At 45.0% G+C, this 27,969-nt stretch overlaps 1 protein-coding gene across 3 annotated transcripts in view; it reads right to left on the reverse strand.

Moving 5' to 3' along the window:
- The window catches only part of LOC146871264 (GTP-binding protein REM 2-like), a 169,063-nt gene that overhangs the window by 135,320 nt on the left and 5,774 nt on the right, over window positions 1-27,969 (reverse strand). For 2 of the 3 annotated variants that reach the window (XM_085650717.1, XM_085650721.1), the window contains exon 2: window positions 8,772-9,115. The exons of the other annotated variant lie outside the window; for it this stretch is intronic. In XM_085650717.1, coding sequence (XP_085506843.1) covers window positions 8,772-9,115 — 344 coding nt within the window. The remainder of the gene's footprint in view (window positions 1-8,771; window positions 9,116-27,969) is intronic. 3 annotated transcript variants of the gene reach the window in all.

Genomic DNA, 27,969 nt, shown 5'->3' on the forward strand with positions numbered 1-27,969 from the left:
TAATGGGACATTCTCCCAAAAGGGGTATACATTGACAACTTGGAACATTGCAGGTCTTAGGAACAAATTAGGGACGCCCTTCTGGCAAGATTTTATCACTTGTGGTAGTGACATAATGTGCTTACAAGAAACATGGAGTACAGAACCTATCTCAGTAGAGGGCTATACCTCATACTGTGTAAATGCGACCCCCTCTTTAATGGGCAGAGCTAAGGGTGGTCTATTGCTGCTAATTTCCACAAAACTGATTGGTTGCAAAGTGTTAACTTATTTACCTATTGGCAACCATAGTCAAGTTTTGCGATTATCCTTTCCGCAAGGTAAAGATCTGGTGCTAATAAACTTCTATAATAATAATTTCCAAAAAGATAGAGGAGTTTGTTTAGAACCATTGGAAAAGGAGTTGGACAGGTTACTAAACACATTTAATAAATTGGCGGTAGTTTTGTGGGCAGGCGATTTTAATATTCAAGCATGCCCCGCCACATTTACTAATTCTTGTGCATATTTGAAAACTTATTCGACCGCTGATGGGACAAAGGATGACATGCTGCATTTCCCACATTGTAAATATGGTTTGACCCTTAATACTTTAATGGCCAAATTTGATCTTGAGCTGTTAGACTGTACGATAAACGAGGGCCATATTAAATGTCCCACATTCACCGGTAGGGAAGCTAATAGTAATATAGACCACATCTTATTCTCTAAGAATTGCCCTTATATGAACCTTTGGATATCTGAACAGGTGGTTAGCGATCACAATAGTATTTCCATAGTTTTGTTAGCTTGGGGCAATAGAATTACTAACACTGCCCACACAATCACTGATATCCTCCCTATCAGACCGAATGGCAGGAGATTAAAGTGGGTTGGCTTGGATCCACAAAAGATCCAACGGGATGTGATCAGTAAATGCAGAGACTGTATTAATTATTGCCTCAGCGAAGAAGCCGTCCCTGAAAAGCTATGTATGGAATTTGCTAACATTAATAATGTGATAAGAAATATCCTAACCAGGAACACCAAAGGCCCCAGACAGGATGGTAAGAAGTGGTTTGACTCCGAATGTTCCAAGATTTTATCTAACCTAAAATTAGTATTAAGGTCTAAACCCCGCAATCAATTTCTTGTCTGTAAATTACGCAAAGATTACAAACAAGCAGTGCTAGCACAAAAAAAGGTGTTGAGATTAGACGCCTGGGATAAATTAACCATGGCAAGTGAATTGAATAATATTAAACTCTTTTGGGAAATTGTAAATAGCCCTTTCTTAAAGGAAGATCATATTCCTGAGCTGATGTCTCATGTTAATTGCACTGAATGGATCGAACACTTTTCAAAAAATTTTAACCCAGAAAAGGTCGTTTTAATTTCTCCTCTCTTATCAAATAATTTCACGTGGCCCACATTACCACTAACAATTAGTGTCGAGGAGGTGCGTGAAGGGCTGATAAATAGCAAAGGGGGAAAGGCTCCCGGCCCGGATGGCGTTCCGATTGATCTATACAAGGATGAAATGGATCTCTGGGCACCAATCCTTGCAAGAATTTTTAATGCTGCTGCTATAGGAAATTTTCCAATATCCTGGGCCGAATCCTTAATTGTTCCACTTTACAAAAAGGGTTCACGCTCTGAAGCATGCAACTATCGCCCTATTTCATTACTTGATTCCTCAATAAAAGTGTTGAGTAGGGTGCTTTTAAAAAGATTGGAAATATGGGCCGAAGAATCCAATATATTGACCCCAGTTCAATATGGTTTTAGGAAGGGCATTGGGACCATAGAACAATGTGTTAATCTGGAACTACTTATTAATAAATACACAGTGGTAAAAGGGGGAAATCTGTTTTTATGTTTCGCTGATTTGAGTAGCGCGTTCGACCTAGTGGACCATTCGCTCCTTTGGTCAGTATTACTCGAACTAGGGGCCCCAAAGGAGATTGTGTTTTTTTCTAGCAAGGATATATGAGAAACTTTCATGCAGTGTACGCTATGGACCCATGGGAGAGCGAACCCCTTTTTTCACAGTGTGGAGAGGTATCAGACAGGGGTGTGTATTGGCTCCCCTTTTATTTTCCCTTTTTATAAACCAAATCACCGAGGTTTTAAATAAAACCCCTGCTGATGCCCCTAAAATAGATAATACTGTTGTGTCTGTATTGTTATATGCGGACGATGCCGTCCTAATTTCACACACCCCTCTGGGTTTACAACGTTTAATTGATGTTTTTACTAATTTTATTAATGACAGGAAATTGTTGATCAATAAATTAAAGACATTTACCATGATATGTGGGAGAAAATCAAAATCATCACGGTCCTTTTTTCTAGAAGGCTCGAAGATTCAAGCAGTTAAGACCTTCTGTTATTTAGGCATCAGTTTTGATGCTAATGGTAAATGGACTAATGAGCAAGGAAATATTGGCCACAAAATGACTAGAAACTCTAATGGTATCTTCCGTTTTGCTTCAAAAATAGGGGACCACAGAATAAAAGATATGGTAACCATATATAACGCAAGATGTGTTTCTTCGGCCCTATATGGAGCTGGTTTATGGGGCCATTCTTCTATGGCCCAATTGCAAATAAACGAAAATATCTTCCTTAAACGTCTGTTATGTGTCCCAGTTGCAGCCTCATCTGATTTAATACACCAAGAAACTGGCCTTAACTATTTATCAGATTTGGCTGCCTTACGCCCTTTACTATTATGGCGTTCAATTTAGAACAAAAAGGAAACTGAGTTTACACAGTCTGTAATCAAGGACTGTCTTAAGCTGGACCTTCATTCTCGTATTCAGTGGCTGAATTACATGATCTTCTGGTATAATACCTTATTCGGAATCAAGATCTCTAAAGATTCAGACTATGTAATATTACTTTCTAAGAAGGATATTAAAGACACATTCCTTCTTTACAAGACAGTAGAAAGGAACAAGTTGATTAAGACCCAAAAGACCTCTGTATTTTATAGGCAGCTTAATCTTAAAAAAAGGTCTTCAGTCATATTTGGTGGAAGTGACCAGGAAATCGCACCGATTTGTTCTCGTACGTTTAAGGTTGGGCATCGCACACCATCTCGTATCCTTCCCTGTGATTGGGGTAGGTTCTAGTGCAGAATGCCCGTGTGACAATATTTCCAAACAAAGTTGTTGCCATTTTCTGTTATTCTGTAAACTTTATACAGTTTTGAGGAAATTTTATTTGAAACCGATCCTTTTAAAATATAACATCCGTTTAACTGCAGATGCCATGAATCTACTCTGTTCTCTTCAGAGCTAGGACACTTGCTTCCACGTAGCACTATACATTCTGAAATGCAGAGCTGCTAGGAAATCTATAATTATTTGATTAATGTCAACTGTGCCTTGCCATGATGTTATAGTTATGCATAAGTCACTTTATGATAGTAATCTATTTTACATATACGCTTAAGTCACTTTATTAATATGAGATGATCCCACCTTGCTATGCACAAGTCACTTTATGACAGCAATCTATTTCGCACATATACTTAGTTTACTCTACTAGCACAAGATGTTGCCATTTATTGTGGAGGAAACAAATGTTTTATGGATGCGAAATTGCGCTTTATATAGCTTATAACTGTTTATGTATTAGTAATTTTATTATTGCGATGTAGATGCATATATCACTTTATCGTGTCAAGGGTCTCCTTCACTTATATGGTAATCACTATTGACAAAATCCGTTTTTATGACTCAATATTACAATGTCTAGGCCTACTTACAACTTATGCATAAGCACCTTGTTATTGTGAGGTAGAATCATTAATCATGAATTACTAATTTCGTTGGAAATTAATGCTTCGAGCATTTTTACTTATGCCATAATGATATATAATTGATTTTATCTATTTTTAAACATGTATATATATGGATGTATTTTTGATCTATGTCTCACCGTTCAGTGCAAATGTTAGGGCCGGTATAGGGATAATTATCTGTCCTTGGATTATGCGTCATGATATTTTTATTGTATATTACTTTGTTCAGCTTATATGGTTGTATTTATACAAACCGAATTAAAGCTTATTTGACTTGACTTGAGTTAGGCAGACTGCGGTCTTTGGGGGTGATTGAACAAATAGAGTGTTCACAATGGTTGGCCCCCATTGTTCTTACCACCAAGGCAACCAGTAAGGATATTAGGCTGTGCGTGGAGCTCAGGGGCCTCAACCAGAACATATGGGTAGACAGACACCCCCTCCCACGTATCCATGAGGTGCTTACCCTCATTAATGGTGCGAGTTGTTTCAGTGTTCTCGACCTATCCTCTGCCTATCACCAGGTGGAGCTTCATCCCATCCTCGTCGCCAGTGTTATAAAGTGACCAGAAAGCCAGTAAGTGGGAACTCTTCTTAATTGGTCGTACACCATCACAGGATCCAGCATGACAAAGGAAGGGTGCAGTAGAATGTTGGGGACAGGGAAAGGGTGGAACCAAAGGGAGGAGAGGAGGGGGGGGGGAGAAGGAACGTACCAAGTACTAGATTACAACAGAAGTTATCTGAGTGTTCAAACACAAGTCCATGGTATTCCAGTAACTGAGGCGGAGTATCAATGTATTTTTGGCATTATATTGTGTTTGTTGTGGTCGCGCCCATATTTCCTTTGCACATACCCTCCCCTAATCTCGGTTCAAAACTACAATCTGGTTTACAGAAATCTCTTCAAAGAAGGACTATAAGAGATGTAGGCAGATTCATTAAACCTGAAGTGATAGAGGATTTAATTTACGTTTCTGAGTTGATAACGTGTTGTGCCATTTACTTACCTGTCCAACATGCTCAGTTTGTTCTTCAATAAACAAATATTTGAAAATAAAAAAGGGATACTACATTAAACATAAATTGCTGCCTTAGTATACAATTGTTGTATACTTTTTGTGGCTTTTCGTCTTCAACCTTTTTTGACTGAAGTGCTTTATAATAGGTTTTTTAAAAATACAGATCTGCTATTTTAGCAGTATCAGTAAAACGATAAAAATGTAGAACTCAAAACACATAATGGGTAACTACAGTATTTAAATCAAATCAATAGATGATTAAATAATTATAAGTAAAGCAAATACATTAAATGGACCAATATTGAGGGAGTTTAGCGCTCCCACAAATATTTCTCAGTCTACTGGGCGAAGCACTGGACAATTTATATCAGTGGGATAAGGCCCTGAGAGGGTGAGTGCTCTCTAGAAATGGATACCATAGGGGATGATGGACGAAGCGTTTGAGCAAATCAAACACTCACCCCCAGTGTGAGAAGTTGGCCTGGTATATGATGCTCACTAGTTAAAGTGATCACCTTGTACCATGCCAAGCAACCCTTATGGTGTGGTTGTAAGTCAACCTTTTCGGACTAGCTGCCCTAGTGGTAGCGTAGGCTAAGCAGTCTTTGAGGCTAAACTCGTGAAGCGTGTTAAGCCAGCTGTTTTACCAAATGCAACCCCCTTTTATACCAATGAAAGGACACCACACAGATATATATTCAAAATATATATGTATTTATTTCTCAAAGTAACCCCTAGTCTCTTTATGAGCACAGGAGCACAAATCGTCAAACAAGATTACAGTAGAATACACAGAAGTTGCACTTTATATGGATAGGCCCTGGTGGCCACTCAAACCATATACTAAAATAGTGGTATAAGTACCACGAACAGGAAAGGGAAAAGGCCTAGGGCCTCTAGAATCGCTGGGCCTACAAGGAGCTAACTTCAGTTAGTGACCAGGAGGTCCACGGGTGGCGTGTGCAGAGCAAATAGTCACACGCGTGCTCCCATAGGTTTCAATGGGTGCGTAAAAAGTACAAAGTTACTGCAAAGAGGATCTTCCGGATGGACTAGGAAGTCAAGATTTGGAACACAGGCACTAGAGATGTAATACTACACTTGGGCACAGGTGTGCCAGCTTTACCTCACCCACAGGAAGCGGGTGCATAGGCCTCGAAGTGCGTCGGGTTTCTTCTATCTGTTCCGTGGAGCCTGAAGACAAAGATGCTGCAGGCGGTCGGTCCGGGAGAGATGCAGTGGATCCCAGAGTGGATCGGAGATGTTGAAGACCTGTAAGCAGAGGGGACAGTGTTCACAGTCACTAGCCAGTGACCAGCGTGGCACCAGGTGGGTACCAGGCAATGTCGGGTGCAAACAGGAAGAAAGGTGTAGCTTGTCTCTGCAGCCACGTGGTCCCTGGAGGTCGACGACGTCCAGGAGTCTGTTCACGAGCTGTCCCACGCAGGCTCTCGCTGTCGGCGGTGTCGGCGACTAAAATTGAAGCAAACAAGCCTTGGCAAAAGCAATTGTTGTAGGAGATGAAATAAGCTGATGGTTCTGACCAGCAAGGTCAGAAGGACTGCTCCTTGGAGGGGAGCAAGGGCCAGTCTGGAGCAACCAGACCAGCGGTGTATTTCTTGAAGTTCGTCGCCAAGATGGCTACTAGCCAACGGGCCAGCAACCGGTTAGGCGCGTCGAGTGGCAAAATGCAGAAGGGCCCCACGCAGATCGTGGAGATGCTGGAGGGCTCACCTTTGGTGCAGATGCTGCTCGGGGGTTGGGCTTCTCAGATCCCAAAGCACAACTTGGAGGGAGCCTCGGTTGTTGCACTTGTCAGCTTGTCGTGGTCGTTTCAAGATGGCTGGCTCCACGTGTCTCGGTGCCTCCACGGGTCTCCTCTTTTCAGGGACTGTGGATCGGGCGGTGAGAGGTCTGGAGGTCCAGGTCTTGTCAGTCTCTGGGCTCGGGCTCCGGCGGGAGGCGGCGGCAAAGCAGACGTTGATTCGCTGGATGGTGCTTGCGTTAGCAAGGTGGTCACTTCCTGACCACAGGGGAGATTGGCTTCAGTCCTCTGTGCAGCAGAGCGTCGAAGTTCCCGTCTTCTTCTTAGTGTTAAGTTGATTCCAGGATGTCTGAAGTCTTAGGACACAGCTCCTACCTTTAAGCGGATTCTAGGGGCCGGACTACCTGCTAGGTCCCTCCCTAAGGGTGGGACCAGGAAGGGGGGTGGTTACACCCCCAATCCTTTGTCCAGCTCACCCCAGGCCCGGGACTGGTGTGCCCCAGGACCGGTTTGAACTGGCATATGCACCGAGGCTCCTTGTGAGCCACAGGCATGTCTGGTTTCTTTCAAGCCCTACCTGACCAATACACAAAATCCTGTCTGGGGTGGTGCACGCACCTCCCCTGGCAGGAAACCCTTTGTCCACACCTCCCAAGCTGGAAGGACTCCCAGCAGCAGGAGGGCAGACTTGTGTCTGTGGTGGCAGCATCCATTTTGTGGAGCTGAGGCTATGTCTGAGTTTACCCGGGTTTCAGGTACTGTACATGTCGTGTCCCTCTAGAAGGGTGGAATGCTAACCCCGTCGCCAGAATTGGCGAGGGGTTAGTATTCCAATTCGTATGACACCTTACTCGACATGTTTTGATAAAGCCAAACCAAAGATAGCATTTAACCGCGAGGTTCATAATGCACTTAAGAGTATATGGTATGACGATATCTGGAAACAGTAGAAGGAAGTTGTTCCGACCACTGCAGACAGGCTCAGCTCATGCCAGAGCACCATCTCACATGGAACCAAGCACTCTGCCTTCAGGATTGTTAAGGCCTGCCATAGGAGTGACTTATAGGTTACCAGGTGTCCCATTTAAGGTTAGGTATAGGTATACTACACCTAAGTAAGAGGTGATTACACCAACTTACCCCAGCTGAGTAATCAGCCAGTTGTGTCAGATTGTTAGGCCAAGCCTGGGGTGGCATAATACATGCTTCAGCCCCTGGCAGGCCTTGGGTACACCAATGCCCTGGGTACCTAGTGTACACTGGTACAGGGGCTGACAGGGTGATCCACTTCCAATTGGTTATGCACCTAGGGTGCATAGGTTTACTTTAGTAGAGAGAACAGCAGGCTGGGGGTCTGATTGGCAGGCCCACAGCCTCAATATGTCAAAAACCAGTGAAGCAAAAAGCAAAAATTTGGGGTGACCATAGGATAGCAGACCCTACTCTCCTACACCCAGTCAACTGATCTGGGTTTAATACATCATCATTCTTTAGCTCACTCCACCACCCCAGTTCAGACATGGCCATATGCAAATCAGTCAGACCCTGTGCCTCATGGGAACAGTCCAGCCCGAACTGCCAAGCCATGTCTAGACCTGGACTGGAAACAAGCAGCCTGGGACCGGTTTCGGGTTCATAACCCTCATCAGCCAGGCTATCTTGAATCCAGTGGCAAAGTAAGCAAGGGACCCACATCTGGGCATACCCTGCCAACTTAGGGCGAACAAAGCGATACCAAAGGGGATGATGGACGGAGCGTTTGAGCAAATCAAACACTCACCCCCAGTCAGTTCGGGCTGGACTGTTCCCATGAGGCACAGGGTCAGACTGATTTGCATATGGCCATGTCTGAACTGGGGTGGTGGAGTGAGCTAAAGAATGATGATGTATTAAACCCAGATCAGTTGACTGGGGGTGAGTGCTTGATTTGCTCAAACACTCCGCGCTTCGCTCTCTACAAATGGGCACGGTGCCTCTAGACACACCTGGAAAAGCGCGGACAAACATAATTCAATATAAATATATTCTCAATAACCCAGAAGAACACCCCAATTAAATGTATATAATGAACACGCAACTGCAGGCAACCCTAGCCAGAGGTGCCTTTCTCCCACAGCGGCGACAAACACACAGTAGATGCAAAAGCAGTGACCCTCGCTGACGACGGACACAACCCACACCACGCTCTCCTCACCTGCACTCTGCAGCATGTGGGGCTGGCTCTCCTCCAGCCCAGCAAAGATGCCGGCCAGGGCCGTCTTGCCCACGCCGCTCTCCCCCAGGAGCATGATCTTCAGCAACGCTCCGCCGGATAAGCTGTCCGACGAAAGCACGGAGTCCGAGGACCCCGAGAGAGGACTGCCCACGTGGGGCGAGTCGAGCTCGTCCACGGCCTGCGCCCGCCGCAGCTGGTGCTTGTAGGGTAGGGGCATTCTGCCCCGGCGCCGGTGGTCTACGGGCAGACTGCCCCGGTGGAGCGGCGGCAGCACCTCGGGCCGTTCCCGCTTGTTCAGTGTCATGGCACGAGAGAAGATGATACTGGTGGGAAAAAACATACAAGGGAAATAAAATGTTATTTACAGAGTTGAGAAATTCCATTTCGGATTTTCTTCTAAAACATACCCAGATAATTTCACTCTGTATCACTAGTGTATGCAATATGAAGCTCATTACGGTCCAAAAAAGATGGACGTGACGTTTGAGAACAAAGGTGACTGCAACAACAAGTGTCAATTTGAACGAAAAGTACAAAGATGTAATTAAGTGATGAAGATCCCGGAAAGGAGCAACCAAAACAAATAACTGGGAATTGATAAGGAAACTAGAAAAAGCAAACTCACTTTTAGGATTAGGTGGTGCACTACTATATTTTGAGATAAAATATTATCACACCCAACAGGAAATATGGTTAGACTGCAGATGGGGGTGACTCATACTTATGCTTGTCCCTTATATTTCGTGATTTTAGGTTTTACCTATTCCAATTAGTGACCGGTAGGGTTTTAATTATTACTTTTTTCCGCATGGTTTAATTGGATGCCACAGTTAAGACGTCTTTATACTCTGAAGGTCCAAGACCTCGTTAGGCTGGTATAGAGGTCGAAACATGTTGGTAATTTAAGGATTTTTGTTAGTCAGTGGACTCATTGGATTTCACCTTAAGACCAATGTTTAGGTTTTTAACAATGCTAGAGGTACTCACTAATAAAGGGAACCTTTGAGTATACCTCTAAGCATGTTTAAACTTCTTTTCACCTGAAACCCCACCCAAGTAAATGTCCTGGAAACAAATTTATAAGAACCCCCAGGGAAATAATTTTCCCCTCGGTTGAGTCTGTTGGTGTGGCATTGTTCCTACCCCAGTGTTAGAGGTCGTCAGCTGATGAAGCATGCCTTGATACGTTTAGGGCGAGACGACCCCTCAAAAACCTTTTGATTGACCTTCCCCTCCAAAGAAGTCTGAACTGATAAGCAACAGTGGTGGCTTTATTATCTTCAAGTAGTCTTGTTGTGCTGATATTTATATGGGAGGATATACTTGAGGATTCACCTCCAATACACTCATATGCGGATAGATAGGAAACATTTTTTTTTAATGAAAAGGTGCATAAAAGTGTGAAAATAAAGAAGAAAGAATAGAAATAAATATGAGACACAAGAGAAGCAAAGAGAAGAGAACATAGGTTACAAAAGAGAAAAAAAACAGAGGCGACAAAGAAGAAAGAAAACTGAAAAGAATAAAGACATGACCTGCATCAATGACACATATTTAAAAAAAAGGCAATTATCATGCAAATGAGGCTGGAAAAAAATAGACAGAAAATGTATCCACCATCCAGTAAATCTAATAACATTTTATAATATTTGGTATAACAACTAACTAACATGGCAACTGGCATATGAGCACAAGGATTCACTGTTTATATGATTTGTAAATACAAAATGTGACTGAATTTTATTGAAGAGCCTTGAAAATCCAGAGCAAAAGCAAAGTTAAAAATGCAGCTCAAACACAAAGAAATAAAGAAAAGAGGCAATGATATATCGGTCAGCTATGGTCAAAATGCCTATGCTAAATAGCACAAGATATGTAAGCTATCCCCACTGTCGCATGCAATAGAATGAATAGAGGAAACATGTTTCAACTGAGTCTACAAACTGCTTCAGGCTCAACTTACGCTATTCATTGACAGAACAAACAAGTTATTGGTGCTGCTATTCTTTTTAGAATATATGGGAGCCTGCAATCCTTGTAAAAAATAGGTCTCCAAATTCCTTATAACAGGCGTCAAAAGCAGCAAAGAAACTGCATAGCTGTTAAACTGTATTAAGTTATTAAAGTGGAGTACTGCGTCATAATGCCACTTTCCAGAGAAACTCGGCCAAGGTCAACTGGCTCTTCCTTCTTTTGGCATTTTTTTTAAGTGAGCTGCAGAAAGGAGAGATTTATGGCAAAATGTATATTTTTTCCATTTTATATGTAATTATAGGAAAGACCTGTAGTATCTTTCTGGCACAGAAACCCCCACTTTTTGCCTGGTGTCTGTGTTTTGACTGTAGCTCACTGGAATCCTGTTAACCAGAACCCCAGTGACAGTGCGCTCTCCTGTAAATTTGCTGGTAAGTACTTTGTACACCCACAATTGGATACTGGAATATCATTATATGCCCCCAGTATATGGTACCGAGGTACCCAGGACATTGGAACACCAGGAGTCTCCTAGGGGATACAGCATGTATTGTGCCACCCTCAGGAGCCCATGCAAACTGTCTGCAGAGCTGCCATCGCAGTCTGGGTGACAGGGTGCATGCACCCTTCACTTCAGATATAAGGTTTCCCTTGTATCTCGCTCACTGCACTTAAACCTATAAGTCATCCCAAAGAGCAGAGGTGCCCCTACAAACTTGGGATTCCATTTTCTGAACTTTGTAAGTGCCGGACGGACCGCAGTATAAGGTATGTAGTGGACACTGGCAAGTCGAGATGTACGATTCCAGTGTTAGGTGCATGATACCATGTCCAGGGTGCCCCTTAGTGGACCCCCCCCTCCCAAACCTACCTGTGTAGCCTTACAGGGTCTGACTGTCAGCCCACTCTGCTACCGGCCCTAGACATTGTTCTGCCCCCCTGCTGATTAGCGTCACTCTGGCAGGGGAAGTTGAACAATGGATTCCCTGCAAAGGAGAGGTGTGAGCACCTCTCCTTTAGAATTAGGTAGGGTAGGGGCACTTTATAGGAATATATGACGTTACAACTCATGCTTTTACAATGCAGTCTTGACATCGCAACTACCATTACATTGCATGATTTTACAACGCATACCATTACAACGTATTTTTTAAAACTACCATTGCAACGCATTCCATTACAACGCATACCATTACAACGCAGAATACTTTTAGGGCAACAGTAGGGTAAGTGTTGGCTAGTGTAGGGGTAAAAATTACTTTTCCCATTCCAGTGACTGCAACAGTAGGGTAAGTGTTGGATAGTGTAGGGGTAAAAATTACTAAGTGTTGGATAGTGTAGGGGTAAAAATTACTATTCCCAGGTACCCCAAAACCCATACCCACCCTAATACAAAATAAGTCTCCATTACTTACCTTATAATGCGCTGTAATGGCATGTTTTGTAACGGCATGCGTTGTAATGGCATGCACTGTAAAGGCAGTTGCGATGTAAAGGCAGTTGCGATGTAAAGGCAGTTGCGATGTAAAGGTAGGCCATTCTAATGACTGAGTTGTAATGGATTTTTCCTGCTTTATAGCACCACCAGACTGCATTGAAGGGCACATTTGGTGCCCTCCATGTATAAACCAGTTTTGTCCAGTTCAGGAGCCTTTGGATCCTGCTCTGGTGCAAAACTACACAAAGGACAGAGGAGTGACCACCCCCTGCCCATCTCCTCCCTAGGGAGGTGCCCCAAAGCTCCTCCAGATGACTGCTTGATTCTGTCATGTTGAATCTTGGCCCCTGGAAGCACCTGACTGACTAGGACATTTGAGTAGCGTCCCTGACCCCTCTGATAGGTGGGTCACCAGAGAAGAGGTCCTTCCCCTTTTTAGGGTTACTTAAGGGCTCCCCTGAGGGTGGGTCCTTAGATTCGTCCCAACATCTTCTGGAACATGGGGTCCCTGGCTACTCACCGTGGGTGGTTATTTGCTTCCCCTGGGGTCCTCCAACCCTGGTACTAGTCCTGTTTTGGTAACCATTCAGCATTCTACTATTTTAGTATACGCTTTTGAACCCCCGGTGGGGCCCTATGTGTTTTCCTATGCCACTTACCTGTCATCCAAGTATTCTTTATATGCAATTGATATCCCCAGGTAGGAGATATACCAAGTTAGTGTCTAGTTTGTAGTAATAAATATTAAGTATTTTTCTACTAACCCGGAGTGGTTCTTCCTTGTGTGAAAAGCTTACTGGCCAACTATAGTGGTACATGCAGCTGCCTTACATCCTTCCTGGTTAAGCCTTAACTGCCCGCCACAGCTTCCCCTTGAGAGCTTTGGTTTTCAGGGACCTAAACACTATCAATAAGGGTTGCCTGGACTTCGTGCACAGTGCCTCACCATAGGTGGAGACTACATACTGAGGCAGCTTACTACAAGACAGACTCGCACTGCATGCTTCTGTACATTTTGAGCTACACCATTTTTTCCCCATTTGACTTGTATTAAGCTGATCCCAACACCTTTTTGCAACAAATTACTAATTCCTTTTTAATGCGTTAAATTTTACTCAATACATTCTACTTTTGTTTTTTCATGTCTGCAAACATACGCTCTCTTTTGTATGAAAGAGCATAACACCAAGGATTTGAGCAGCTTGTGGGATGGATGCTGGTGTGACCATGTGACTTTGGAGTTTCATGACCCTGTAAAGAAACACTGCCTTCAGCCTCATTTCTGTAAATGATCACAAAACTTCTTGGTGACTCGCAATAGCATTACCAAGTACGGCAGTGGGTACTTTATCCCATATGTTATGGAGAAGCATGGTAAAACTGAATCTGAATATTGGGCCCTTCTATCCACAATTGAGTAATAACCTACTTACATCATCACTTATTTGTCATTAAATTAATTCATTCTCTCCTGGTAAACTTTGGATGTGAATCAGGATTACTCAAAACAGAAAAGATGCATTTATTACAAAATCATTTACATTTGACAAAGTGGGGGCCACCAGCCAGTGTCTAGTTATACAGGAGTAAGAGTTTCTATAGAAAGAGCATTTTTTGTTTTGCTAATGACTTTGGAGCTCTTTGGCAAATCTTTACACAGTTCATCGCCTCAGCTCCTTCCTGGAAAGTTTTAGAGTGATTAAGTGAGGGGGTGCGGGGGTGTGTGAGAAAAAATGGGGTAGGGGTGTGTAAGATTGAAGTCCCACCGTAGATTTGATAGCAGGAAGATTTATTCATAAGTAAAGAGGATCACATCCACAAGAACAAACCTTTCATGAAGTCAGCTTGACATCAACTGAACATTCTCATGCTGGACATTCTGATGCCCTTAGCAACAGGTGATACAATCTTAGAATGCCACACATCTCCCTTCTTCACAATATAAAATACTGAATACATAACATAAAATGCAACTCATGAGATATTTACAAATGAAACAACTTCATTATTTTCTACATTAAAAATCACTGTACATAGTCTTTTAAATGTCTTGGAGTGAAACCAACTCTTGTTGACCTTCGTAGAGTATCAGAGGTTTTGACACAATCCTTTGAGACTGGAGAAGATTTACAGTTTTTACCAGAAAGTTTTGAACTTTTTGATAGACTTGAAGAACTTCCTTTAGTACTACCATCTCTATACACGCTCTTATCTGAACCCTCTGATAAAGGGTGAAAAGGCACAAAATCGTCCCTTACAACCACCACCCTATTAAGATTCCATATGCGATGATCAGAAGTTGACAGCATTATTAAAAATCTTGATAACTTGCAAAGGGTTAAGAAAAGTAGAAGAATTTGCTCTTTTGCAAGGATTCTTAACCAACACCCAGTCGCCCACTTTTACAGCCGTTTCCTTCACACACTTCCTCCTGTCATAATACTTTGCGAGCTACTACCTTCTTAGCTTCTGAGAGCTTCCAATCATGCTCGTCATCTTGCACACCTTGAGCGTTTTTAAAATTATTTACCCATGGAGGAGCTACTAAAGTGTTAGAAGATCTCTTCCTAAACAATTCAAAAGGAGTTCTTTTAGTCGTCGCATGTGGGGAAATTCTATAGATCTCAACCTTATTTTGAATTTCATCTCTCCAATTCAACCCAGCAGACCTAGCCATCTCAATCGTCTCCTTTAGGACACGATTGAAGCGCTCAACCATCCCATTAGTTTCCGGATGATATAAAGCACTCTTCTTGTGTTTAATACCATTCTGACTCAAAAATTCTTGCATTTCTCTTGATACAAACTGAACCCCATTGTCAGTTAAAATGCAACCAGGAATGCCTTCCCTAGCTATGAGGCTCTGTAAAAATCTAATTACATGTTTGGTTTCTATGCCACGTGTTATATGGATCTCAGGCCATCTTGAAAAGAGATCAATCAAGACACTCACATACCACTCAGTGCCATCAGAATGAACAGGACCAACAATATCTAACCCTACTTCTTCCCATGGACCTTCTGGACGTTCCCGTATTACCATAGGTTGAACCTTGGGCTTAGCAACTCTCTCACTTAGAGCACATTGTACACAATCTCCAATCATGCGCTCCACCTGTAAGTCCATGCCTGGCCACCAATATGAGAGCCTCAATCTTTCTTTTGTTTTGGTCATACCCTGATGTCCATCATGAGCTAAATCAAGAAGATCTTTTCTGAGGACTGAAGGAGGAATCAATCTTAAACCCCTTACCAATACACCACCTTGATCAGAAAGTTCATTTCTTACATGCCAAAATTTCTCCAACTCTAAATCACTTTTGATTCTAGTTCTCCAACCAGTCTTCACACAATCTAATACTTTAAGCATCACATCATCACAAGTTACAGCTTCAAGCCACTTTTCGAGATACACATCCTCCATCTATATTACATACCAAGTCATCATCATCCTCAAGCTGAAGTGAATCTTCTGTCTCTTGAGAATTTTCATCATCAAGATCGACTAGTCTTGACAGAGCATCAGCAACCTTGTTATCAACACCCGGTAAGTACACAATCTGAAACTCATAGTCCTGAAGACCCACAACCCACTTGGTGATCCGGCTTGACACAGCATCTATACCCTTTTTTTTTGAAGATCTCACATAAGGGTTTGTGGTCAGATCTAACTTCAAACACGTTACCCCACAATACATTTTTTAGTTTTTTGACAGACCAGAAAACAGCGAGAGCTTCTCTCTCAATGACTGAATATCTTAATTCAGCTCCTCTTAGGCTCCGTGACAAAAATAGAATGACGTCATCTCTACCACTATTTCTTTGGAACAGAACAGCACCAATCCCTTTCATGCTAGCATCTGTCACTAAAAATGATTTCTTTTTTGGATCAAAACAACTCAACTTTGGAGCCGAGTTCAGTCTTTCTTTCAGAAGACAAAATTCTTTTTTCACACTCTTGATCCCATTTAAATTCACAACCTTTCCGTAGAAGGGATCTCATTTTGACACAAAGGGATGCAAAACCTTGTATAAATTTATTATAATACTCTGCCATCCCAAGAAAACTCATTAACTCTTCCTTATTAGTGGGGGGGGTTTAATTTACGGATCGTGTTAAGTAAATCAGCCTTGGGCATTACACCTCCAGCAGAAATAGTGTGGCCCAAATAATCAATAGATCTTTTCCTGAATTTACACTTCTCAATCTTCACCGTGAGATTGAAATCACTCAGTCTATCCAGAACTTGTAAGACACGTTCATCATGCTCATTATTGTCTTGACCATAAATCAATATGTCATCTTGATACACTCGCACACCATGGAGACCCTTTAGAACTTTTTCCAGGGCCCTCTGAAACAAGTCCAAAAGGTAGTCTAACAAACGCCGTTAAATCCTTAGATTCTTCACTCAGCATAATCTGGTGGTATGCAGATTTTAGGTCTATAGTACTAAAAACTTCAGCACCTTGAAGCAACATCAATAAATCTGCAATCTTGGCAATGGATAGCGATCTACTACAACATGTTTATTTAGCTCCCTCAAGTCAATACAGAGACGCAAAGACCCATCCGCTTTCTTGGCTGCGACTACCGGAGCAACCCAGGGAGTTGCCTTAACTTCTTCAATAATTCCCTCCTTTTTTAGACGCTCCAACCGCTAAGTCTCTAATCTCCTTTTGTTTAAGAAAGATAAAAACACAGTACCTTGCCAATCCTTTTGTAAGGCAGTAAAAGGAGATCTTTCAGAACGGAGATAAGGCCAGCCTAATGTTCATTGTTGAGATCCTCTATTCTTTTTTCTCCTTGAAAATTCGAAGAAATCCCATCATCCTCTGTCGCCAAATGTAAGATTTAAGTCACACCGTAGATTTGATAGCAGGAAGATTTATTCATAAGTAAAGAGGATCCCATCCACAAGAACAAACCTTTCATGAAGTCAGCTTGACATCAACTGAACATTCTCATGCTGGACATTCTGATGCCCTTAGCAACAGGTGATACAATCTTAGAATGCCACAGGGTGGCTGTCACAAATCACCCCCCCCCCCCCCCCATGTATTTTCCAGAGGGAAATATTAGACAACGATACAGAAAAAAAGCTGACCAGAAGCACACTACATTTGGCAAACAAATAGATAATTATCCAGAAAGTGTGCTTTTTGTGAAAATCAACAGTGGTGCTGCTCAGGTGGTTCTGTGCTGGTGCTGAGTGAGGCTGTGGTGGTGCTGACCTGGTGCTCAGGTGGTGAGTAATGCTGAGTTTGTGCTGCTCCAAAGTGATACTGCGCTGATCCTGCGCTGATGCTGAGGAGGTGCCGAGGTAACAATAATGAAATGGTGCTGTGCTGATGCAGTGCTCAGGTGGTGGTGCTGTGCTGAAGCCAAAGTGGTGATCCGCTGATGCTGAGGTGGTGGTGGTATGCTTGTGGGGAGGTGCTGCTGAGTGATACTTTAGTGGTGCTGTGCTGGTGCTGAGGTGATGCTGCACTGGTGCTGAGGTGATGCTGCAACAATGTTGAAGTGCTGCTTCACCAATGCTGAAGTGCTGCTGCATTGGTGCTGAGGTGGTGCTGGGCTGATGCTGTGATGGGGCTGAGCTGGTGCTGAGTTGGTGGTGGTTCACTGACGCGGAGGTGGTGCTGTGGTGGTATTGAGTGATGTTGAGGTGGTACTGAGTGATGCAGAGGTGCTGCACTGATGCGCAGGTGGTGGTTCTGCGCTGGTGGTGAGGTGGTGGTGCTACGCTGGTAGTGAGGTGGTGGTGCTGTGCTGGGGCTGAGTGGTGCTGAGGTGTTGGTTTGCTGGTGTTGTGGTGGTGCTCAGGTGCTGCTGAGTGATTTGCAGTTGGTGCTGACGTGTCGCCGACTAGTGCTGAGGTGGTGTTGCACTGTCTACTTGAAGCAGGATACATTGTTAAGTAACCTTGATATTGGTTTCATTTCACCAACGATTGAAAAGTAAAAGAAAGCTTCAAAAGTTGAAAACGCGCAACTTAAAGCTGCTTCCATGGTCATAAAACAGTAATAACAGCATGTTTACCTCTTGATATCGTATCCAAATATTAACACTGCTAAAAGCACAATGTAAGTATGTTGATCCTACTGTCAGTCGTCTTCTATCAAGTAAGCATATTATTTAAGGTTTGGACATTTGAGCTTATGAAAACAAAAATGACATAGGATGAAAAACATAGCTTCTGGCTGAAAAAGCGCTCATGAAGCTTAAGCAAGTGGAAAACAAAATAAGGACATGATTTACAGCCCTCGGCTGAGCGCATTCGGAAAACCAAACAAGCCCAGGCAAAAGAAAAATTAGTACGCTGAAACTACCACATAAGGCCGATATTGAAGTGAGCCATGTAACAGGGCCAGCCACCAGGGAGTGACCAAAACAGCAAAAGAAGGAACAAATGTAAACTATTCACCAACGAGAACACAGGAATTTCAGATGGCAGACTGTTAAGGAGGTCCCGCCGGGGGCCCACCGTGCTGAGGTTCACCTTCTGGCTTACATCTCCAGAAAAAAAGCCCAGCCATCAAGCTACCACCCTTCAGGGTCAGAAGCTAATGACCCTGCAACTCAGACTGTGAGAAGAACGTGCAGCAAAGAACAATATACAGAAAGGAACGGGGGAAAGATGTACCCAGGCTAAGGATCGTTGTTCTGCGTAAATCCTGCTGGTTGCCTGCAGTCAGCCGCCAGTAGTGCCGCCACGATACACACTGTTCCCCCTTGGGGGAACATGAACCCGAGCTGAGACTAACCTTGGGGGCTCATGGACACGCCCTCTCCCGATCTCCTGCCACCCTGCATCTTGCCGGGTGTGACGGAAAAAGTGGGGCGGTCAGGTTGTTGTACACAAAGCCAGCCGCCGCCCTCCTCCGCTGTCTCCCTGCGGATGACCACCTTTCCTGCTGTCCCTGCACACCTCGTTCCCCATCGGATGACAGGATTTAGAGTCAGAACTAACTGTGTGGGCAAACGCTTTCTGCCGCTGATCTCCTATCCGCCTGTGACGTGCCAGAGTGGCGACAATGAGAGTGGGTGGCAATGTTGTTGTGAGCAGAGCCCACCGCTGTTCACATCTACTGTCAGCCTCCCATGGCGCTCGACTGGTCCGCTGCTGATAAGCACGGATTGCTATAACTCCCCGATGATGGTGCAGAGCCATGTGACAAACAAGAAGGTTGGCTAGTGTATTTAGCAGGTCTGTCCGATCATAAAAAAACTAAATGAAGAGTGAATGGAGACTTTCTCTCAGCTTTACTGGCTGATTCCCCAGATGTGGAATAGGCTGCCGGAAAGTGTGAGTGGGGAAGCCACTCTCCTCCCATTCAGGAAGAAACTGAAAACTCTTGACTATGCAGGCTTTTGGGCAAGATAAGTTCTGCCGCTGACCGCGGTCGGCGCCTTAGTGGCCCCGGTCACCCCTCCCCACTCCCTCCCTCCCTTGGGGGGGGGGGGGGGGCAGGGACACAGACTGGTGCCCCCCTCCGTGTCAGGGGCCGGAAGTGACGCGCAATGCGCGTCACTTCCGGGCCCAGGTGTGAGGGGGAGGCTATTTAGCCTTCCCCCACACGCCCCCCCGAGAGGGGGGGGGCGTGAGTAGAATTTCAACGGCACGTGATCGTAGAAAGAATCACTTGGGGGGCAGCACTTGCGGGTCGTTCCCGCGCTGCCCGGCTCATCAGGCAGGCAGGTGAAGTAGATGGTCGCCTGCCCTTGGATCGCCCGTAAGATAACCCACCCATATACTGGAATTATGTAATAAACCTGCAGCATTTGTTACCCACTTACAACTGTTTCTTGTGTTTCATTGGGTAACCTAATTTGGGGGAGGGGGGAAAGCGGGGTGCCCCTGGGGGTACTATGACCGAATGGGTATTGTGACAGGTAATAGATGGTGTTAGGTTGTATCTCTCACACAAACACTAAGAGACCATTGGTGAATAGGTGCTATACAAATGACACATAACATATCATTGACGTGCTGCTGTTACCACACAGTGAACCCTCGCGTCCTAGAGACTTTGCCTGACAATTAAATATTTGTCTACTAACTAACCATGATATACCCAGGGAATGTAAACAACAGCTTGGCTTGCCGCCCCCATGCAACTGAAGCCCTATCTGCAGGTTGGTTGCGGTATCAGGGCTAGCTGCAGGGGCTCACAGACCCTGTTAGGATCAGTTGCTGCCTTCCTCGATCCCACATCAGCATGTGGCTGGGCTTCACGGATAATCCACACTGGTATTTTGGTAGTACACTCTTATTGTTGTACTGTGGTTTGTCTGGTGTATTCAGTAGTACATCGGTATACTGGTAGTTTACAATGGTATTCCATGCCATTCCACTCCATGCTCTTGTGATATTTCACACCGACACTGGCCCGCCCTTGTTATTACATGCATATGTTATGCTATGCCTTTTTGCTCACATCACCTCAATCACTGCTATCCTATATTTACACTGGTACCTTAGTCGACACACCCTACCATACCCACCTCAACTAGAACACTCACATTTCTTACTGTCTATCATATACTCTGGTAGATACTGTTGCCATATATATGTATCACGCATTACTAAGCCTATATGCTTTTCTTTGCTTATGTCATGTCATCACTGTTGTGCATACCTACACTGCTACCTCAAGTCGACATCCTACTGCAGCTACCTCAGAAATCTTCATTCGCATTTCGCGCTGTCCATCGTACTCCTCTGGTATACTCTATTGCAATGTATTAATACTTACATCTATGTAATCTGCTAGTGTTTCTTCTTATGCACGAAGCTGCTATATCTCTATGCTTATCACATATAATTGTACTTACCCCATATATAACCTGGGTAACGTTAATTTTGCCATCCATGTAAAGCACACTTATACCTGTGGGTCAAGTTCGCAGTACATAAAACTCTAAAAATAAATAAGGAACAAAAGAGAACGGATGGGCGTGCTGAAAGCACATACAGTAGATACAGCAGGTCTTGAGAGAAAGCACATGCGCTGCCTAGGTGAGACCTAAAAATTAAGCATGGCAAGTGACATTGACAAAAAAGCCAAGACTGGCTAAAGTGTCATAAAGAAGATGGTGCCAGTGGGCATACATGCATTCTACCTGGTCCAAAAGAGTATCCCTTAATGCCCAGCCAAAAGTTCTCCCCTGTTCAGCATTTTATTAAGAGGCTCCGGCTTCACTTGAAAGCAGTAGCGGCTGCTACCGGACGTGGGTGGTGGGGATTGTGAGAAGTTGGCCTGGTATATGATGCTCACTAGTTAAAGTGATCACCTTGTACCATGCCAAGCAACCCTTATGGTGTGGTTGTAAGTCAACCTTTTCGGACTAGCTGCCCTAGTGGTAGCGTAGGCTAAGCAGTCTTTGAGGCTAAACTCGTGAAACGTGTTAAGCCAGCTGTTTTACCAAATGTAACCCCCTTTTATACCAATGAAAGGACACCACACAGATATATATTCAAAATATATATGTATTTATTTCTCAAAGTAACCCCTAGTCTCTTTATGAGCACAGGAGCACAAATCGTCAAACAAGATTATCACAGAACACACAGAAGTTGCACGTTATATGGATAGGCCCTGGTGGCCACTCAAACCATATACTAAAATAGTGGTATAAGTACCACGAACAGAAAAGGGAAAAGGCCTAGGGCCTCTAGAATCGCTGGGCCTACAAGGAGCTAACGTCAGTTAGTGACCAGGAGGTCCACGGGTGGCGTGTGCAGAGCAAATAGTCACACGCGTGCTCCCATAGGTTTCAATGGGTGCGTAAAAAGTACAAAGTTACTGCAAAGAGGATCTTCCGGATGGACTAGGAACTCAAGATTTGGAACACAGGCACTAGAGATGTAATACTACACTTGGGCACAGGTGTGCCAGCTTTACCTCACCCACAGGAAGCGGGTGCATAGGCCTCGAAGTGCGTCGGGTTGCTTCTATCTGTTCCGTGGAGCTTGAAGACAAAGATGCTGCAGGCGGTCGGTCCGGGAGAGATGCAGTGGATCCAAGAGTGGATCGGAGATGTTGAAGACCTGTAAGCAGAGGGGACAGTGTTCACAGTCACTAGCCAGTGACCAGCGTGGCACCAGGTGGGTACCAGGCGATGTCGGGTGCAAACAGGTGATGAGGGGTAGCTTGTCTCCGCAGCCACGTGGTCCCTGAAGGTCGACGACGTCCAGGAGTCGGCTCACGAGCTGTCCCACGCAGGCTCTCGCTGTCGGCGGTGTCGGCGACTTGATCGAAGCAAACAAGCCTTGGCAAAAGCAATTGTTGTAGGAAAAGGAAATAAGCTGATGGTTCTGACCAGCAAGGTCAGAAGGACTGCTCCTTTGGAGGGGAGCAAGGGCCAGTCTGGAGCAACCAGACCAGCGGTGTATTTCTTGAAGTTCGTCGCCAAGATGGCTACTAGCCAGCGGGCCAGCAACCGGTTAGGCGCGTCGAGTGGCAAAATGCAGAAGGGCCCCACGCAGATCGTGGAGATGCTGGAGGGCTCACCTTTGGTGCAGATGCTGCTCGGGTGTTGGGCTTCTCAGATCCCAAAGCACAACTTGGAGGGAGCCTCGGTTGTTGCACTTGTCAGCTTGTCGTAGTCGTTCCAAGATGGCTGGCTCCACGTGTCTCGGTGCCTCCACGGGTCTCCTCTTTTCAGGGACTGTGGATCGGGCGGTGAGAGGTCTGGAGGTCCAGGTCTTGTCAGTCTCTGGGCTCGGGCTCCGGCGGGAGGCGGCGGCAAAGCAGACGGTGATTCGCTGGATGGTGCTTGCGTTAGCAAGGTGGTCACTCCCTGACCACAGGGGAGATTTTCTTCAGTCTTCTGTGCAGCAGAATGTCGAAGTTCCCGTCTTCTTCTTAGTTTCAAGTTGATTCCAGGATGTCTGAAGTCTTAGGACACAGCTCCTACCTTTAAACGGATTCTAGGGGCCGGACTACCTGCTAGGTCCCTCCCTATGGGTGGGACCAGGAAGGGGGGTGGTTACACCCCCAATCCTTTGTCCAGCTCGCCCCAGGCCCGGGACTGGTGTGCCCCAGGACCGGTTTGAACTGGCATATGCACCGAGGCTCCTTGTGAGCCACAGGCATGTCTGGTTTCTTTCAAGCCCTACCTGACCAATACACAAAATCCTGTCTGGGGTGGTGCACGCACCTCCCCTGGCAGGAAACCCTTTGTCCACACCTCCCAAGCTGGAAGGACTCCCAGCAGCAGGAGGGCAGACTTGTGTCTGTGGTGGCAGCATCCATTTTGTGGAGCTGAGGCTATGTCTGATTTTACCCGGGTTTCAGGCACTGTACATGTCGTGTCCCTCTAGAAGGGTGGAATGCTAACCCCGTCGCCAGAATTGGCGAGGGGTTAGTATTCCAATTCGTATGACACCTTACTCGACATGTTTTGATAAAGCCAAACCAAAGATAGCATTTAACCGCGAGGTTCATAATGCACTTAAGAGTATATGGTATGACGATATCTGGAAACAGTAGAAGGAAGTTGTTCCGACCACTGCAGACAGGCTCAGCTCATGCCAGAGCACCATCTCACATGGAACCAAGCACTCTGCCTTCAGGATTGTTAAGGCCTGCCATAGGAGTGACTTATAGGTTACCAGGTGTCCCATTTAAGGTTAGGTATAGGTATACTACACCTTAGTAAGAGGTGATTACACCAACTTACCCCAGCTGAGTGATCAGCCAGTTGTGTCAAATTGTTAGGCCAAGCCTGGGGTGGCATAATACATGCTTCAGCCCCTGGCAGGCCTTGGGTACACCAATGCCCTGGGTACCTAGTGCACACTGGTACAGGGGCTGACAGGGTGATCCAACCAATTGGGTATGTACCTAGGGTACATGGAGTCCATTTTAAAGAGAGAACAGCCAGGCTGAGATCCTGAATAGCAGGATCTCAGGCCAACTAAGTCGAAAAACCAGCTAGACACTAGGCAAAAATTTGGGGGTAACCATAGTCAGATATCCACCTTCCTACAGGGATTGCAATACATTTTTTTTAAAAAAGAAATAAAAAATGGGATTTACCTTTTGCGGCCGGCTGCGCCTCTCCTCCATCCTCATAATCTTTCTGTTGTGGCCTGCGGCAGCTGGAAGCAGCCGGGCAGACAGGCTGCAATGCAGCGTTGTGATTGGTCTGAGCGTGGTGGATCGGTGCTCCGACTGCAACAGGGAGCCTGTGCCTGTTCCGGATATGCAAAGTGTGCATGAATTGTTTGGTCGGCGCAAACAGTTTATGCGCACTTTGGGAGTGTACAGCACTTCTCCCCTGCTCTAGCCAGCCCCGCCCGCCCCACCCCTGACTGCAAAAGGGAAAGTAAAATAATATCGATGTTATCATTTTATTTTCCCTTTTGAGCAGTGGGGCGACGCTCCTCCACCTTAGCGGAGGAGTAGCCACTAGTACTGGAATTTTAGAGGCACCCGCCTGACTCAACTGTACCAGGCTTCCGAGACAGGCTAGCAGCGTCCACATCCCCTCAGCTTGCGATGTTACTGACTGAAATGCTCATAAGGCTTGTGACAGGCCCCGTCAGGCCGCAATTATACAAAGTTCCCTCCTTACAGTGCTTGGATCATCATATCAAATCAAGGGGCATTTATAAAGCGCACAAATCACCCGAAAGTCTCATGGCGCTTGCGGACAGCTCGGGGGTCAGCTTGGAAGGGGAGGACTAGTTAGTTGTCGAACAGCCATGTCTTTAGCTCTCTGCAAAGACAGTTATGATCAGTGATGTTGCGGAGATGCGGGGTCAATTTGTTCCAGAGAGCGGGTGCGAGAAAGGAGAATGACCGTCCACCATTTCCAATAGTACGGATTCTGAGAGGTGTAAGAAGTGATCGATTGCTGGATCTCATAGTCCTGCGAGGCTGGTACCAGCTTAGCTTTTGGGCCCAATAACCCGGACCTCTACCATAAATATTTTTATATGTTAAACAAAGGGTCTTAAAATGAATTCGCTCCTGACAGGGAGCCAGTGGAGGAATCTCAGATTAGGGGCCGAGGGGGATCTTGACAGGAGGTTGAGAACAAGCCTGGCTGCAGTGTTCTGCAGAACCTCAAGCCTGGAGAGAAGATCTTCATTTATTGAGGACAGCAGGACATTTCCGTAATCAATATGGTTGATGATCAGTCTCTGGACTATCACAACAATATTCTTCTTTTTGGGCAGCAGAAGCAGTCCCCTTGGCAACTGCACTGGCTACAAGATGCTGTCTATTCCCAACACAGTCCAAGCAGTGAGGGAGAGGTCGCGGCCTAGCAGAAAGCGTCGAGGAAACTAATAAGTTTCCCCTCCAGCTGCCGCGTTTTAGGAATAAACCGTAAGACACCGGAGATCACATACACGGGCACATGGGAGGGGCTTCACAAACGAATGGGCATCATGTCATGTTTGCCACATGCAGCGACTCTAGTCATCAGCTTCTGGGATAAAACAAAAAAAATCCCAGCATGTAAAGTGCTGTTGGCTAAGTAAAAGTGTTACACTTTCCAAGGGGCCAGTGAGCATCCATTATTGTTAATCTGTACTTACAGATCGCAAAGTCTGCGTTATTGAATGTTTGTGGTGCACTGAGTCACGTTTTTAAAACAATTTTGGACCTTTGAAGTCAAGGTCCGGGTGGCTGATCTACATTAAAAAGGACTGCATATGGTTTCCCTCCAAATCTGGCTTAAGAGATTCCCGTGTTTAGAGTGACCAGATGGTTTCATGTTACCAGGGCACCGTGTGTCCATTCCAAGACTTAACTTTTACATATCCGTGTACATTGGTACATTTTAATTGGCCAAAACACCGGATAACAGTGACCCGGCAATAACTGTAAACTACTTTAAAACTGGCCCCTATATTCATATCCTTAGCAGATTTACAGGCAAAAAGCATTGATCAATTTCTCAGCAATTACTTATTTGCTATTTCCAAAGTTTCTGTATTTTCCACACGACATACAGGATTTTTGCTCAGTTCGTACTGTGACCCGAGTGGCCTCCAGAAGTCGGGCGAGTCTGCATTGAAGGTGGTCGTTTATGCCGCGACAGGTCAGGGGCTGAGGCTGGTCTGTCATGGGCGTCTCCACACAATCAAGGCCCAACATGCATCGGTCGTAGTAGCGTGTCTGCAGGGAGAGTGGGAGAAAGCGCTGCTGTCCAAACACTGACAGCGCCAAATGAAAAGCGCTTACAGGTGAAGGGTGGAGGAGGTGAACGGAGGTACGCGGGAGTGACAAGACGGTGCTGAGGAGGAAAGCGATGACGCGTGAGGTGTGCGCATGAAGTATATTCATAAACATACGGGAGCAAAAAGATGCAAGTTGAATAGGGTGACCAACTGGTATGGTTGCAAATTCAGGACGGTGAATGTAAAAATTCAGGACAAAGGGTAAAAATTCAGGACATAAATTCAAGACAAAAGGTAAGTTTTACAGACACATAAGCGAAGGTTGCGCATTATTACATAAGTAAATAGACAACCAACACAAGTACAAGTCAAAAATAGTTTATTTTAGGTTGAGACAATCGTGCATTTCATGGTTTTTTTAGTAGGCATGTAGCTTTGATCAACTGTGCAGGTCTTTGAGGTATTTCATATGATCATGATCTATTTATATGGTTACTGCACTGGGTTGTCCAGTCTGATATTTTGTTTACAGTTCATGGTCCTGAGCAGTCATGTTTGGTGAGAGAAGTGGTCAGGAAGATCTGCTCGGGTGGACTTAGTTACTAGCATCTCATATCAGAGTGCCATTGTGAGATGTAAAGCAGCATGCATAGAATATAGCTAATTGGGACCGGCAGTGGTAGACTAGAGTGCAATTCTCCAATTGGCCAGCCAGAAGAAAGTGGGTTTCTGGTGCAGTACCCCCCACCCGCCCCCCTACATTTTGCCTGGCTTTTGATGCAGGTGTACAGGGTCCCTGCTCTCCAGGTTCCCAGTACCTGTGTTCTTTCCCTACAGTCATGGCTTAAGGTCAATAAAAGCTATAAACTACCTTCCCTTTTTGTCCACAGTTGAACATAAATGTGTCCGCCTGCTCTATGTCATCACTTGATGAGTGCAGTCTACGGTAGTGCACAGATGCTGTACAGCACCTGCATCCAGCTGCACATGGAGGCCCACATTAAGAAGCACAGACACGAAAATTTTAAGTTCTAAAAGTCAACCTCTTGCCGCACCCACACCACCTCTCACCTCAGGGAACTACTCTGGCTCTCAATCAACAAACGAACCTGATTCAAACTGCTCACACACATACACAAAGCACTTCACAAAACCATTTCTGCATACCTGAATATCAACATACACTTCTACACACCTCCCATAAACCTCCACTCAGCCAGACTCTCACTAGCAAGCCGGAGGCCTTGCCTTCTCCCATGTAACCTCCAAAGCATGGAACAACCTCCCTTCCCACGTCGGAGCCTCCTCTTCAATACTCGTGTTCCGCAAGAAGCTGAAAACCTGGCTCTTAAATGTCTTTGCTGTTTTTTCTTTACATACTGGTATCTGTAGTTCACCATTCATAATAGAAAATAAATCACAAATATCAGATTTAAATGAAAACATGCATTAAATGGATTATTTACTTGTCTGCCCTGGTTTATCTTGAGTAGTCCCTTTGGTTTTCATTGTGGTTCTCAATCTATATCTGGTCACATCAACAGGGCTGGACTGGGACAGAAAATAGGCCCAGGCATCAAGAATAAAAGTGGCTCCCATCAGCAAAGCAGATAGCCAAAAAACA

This window comes from Triturus cristatus, chromosome 1_1 (assembly GCF_964204655.1).
Source record: "Triturus cristatus chromosome 1_1, aTriCri1.1, whole genome shotgun sequence".
Lineage (NCBI taxonomy): Eukaryota > Metazoa > Chordata > Amphibia > Caudata > Salamandridae > Triturus > Triturus cristatus.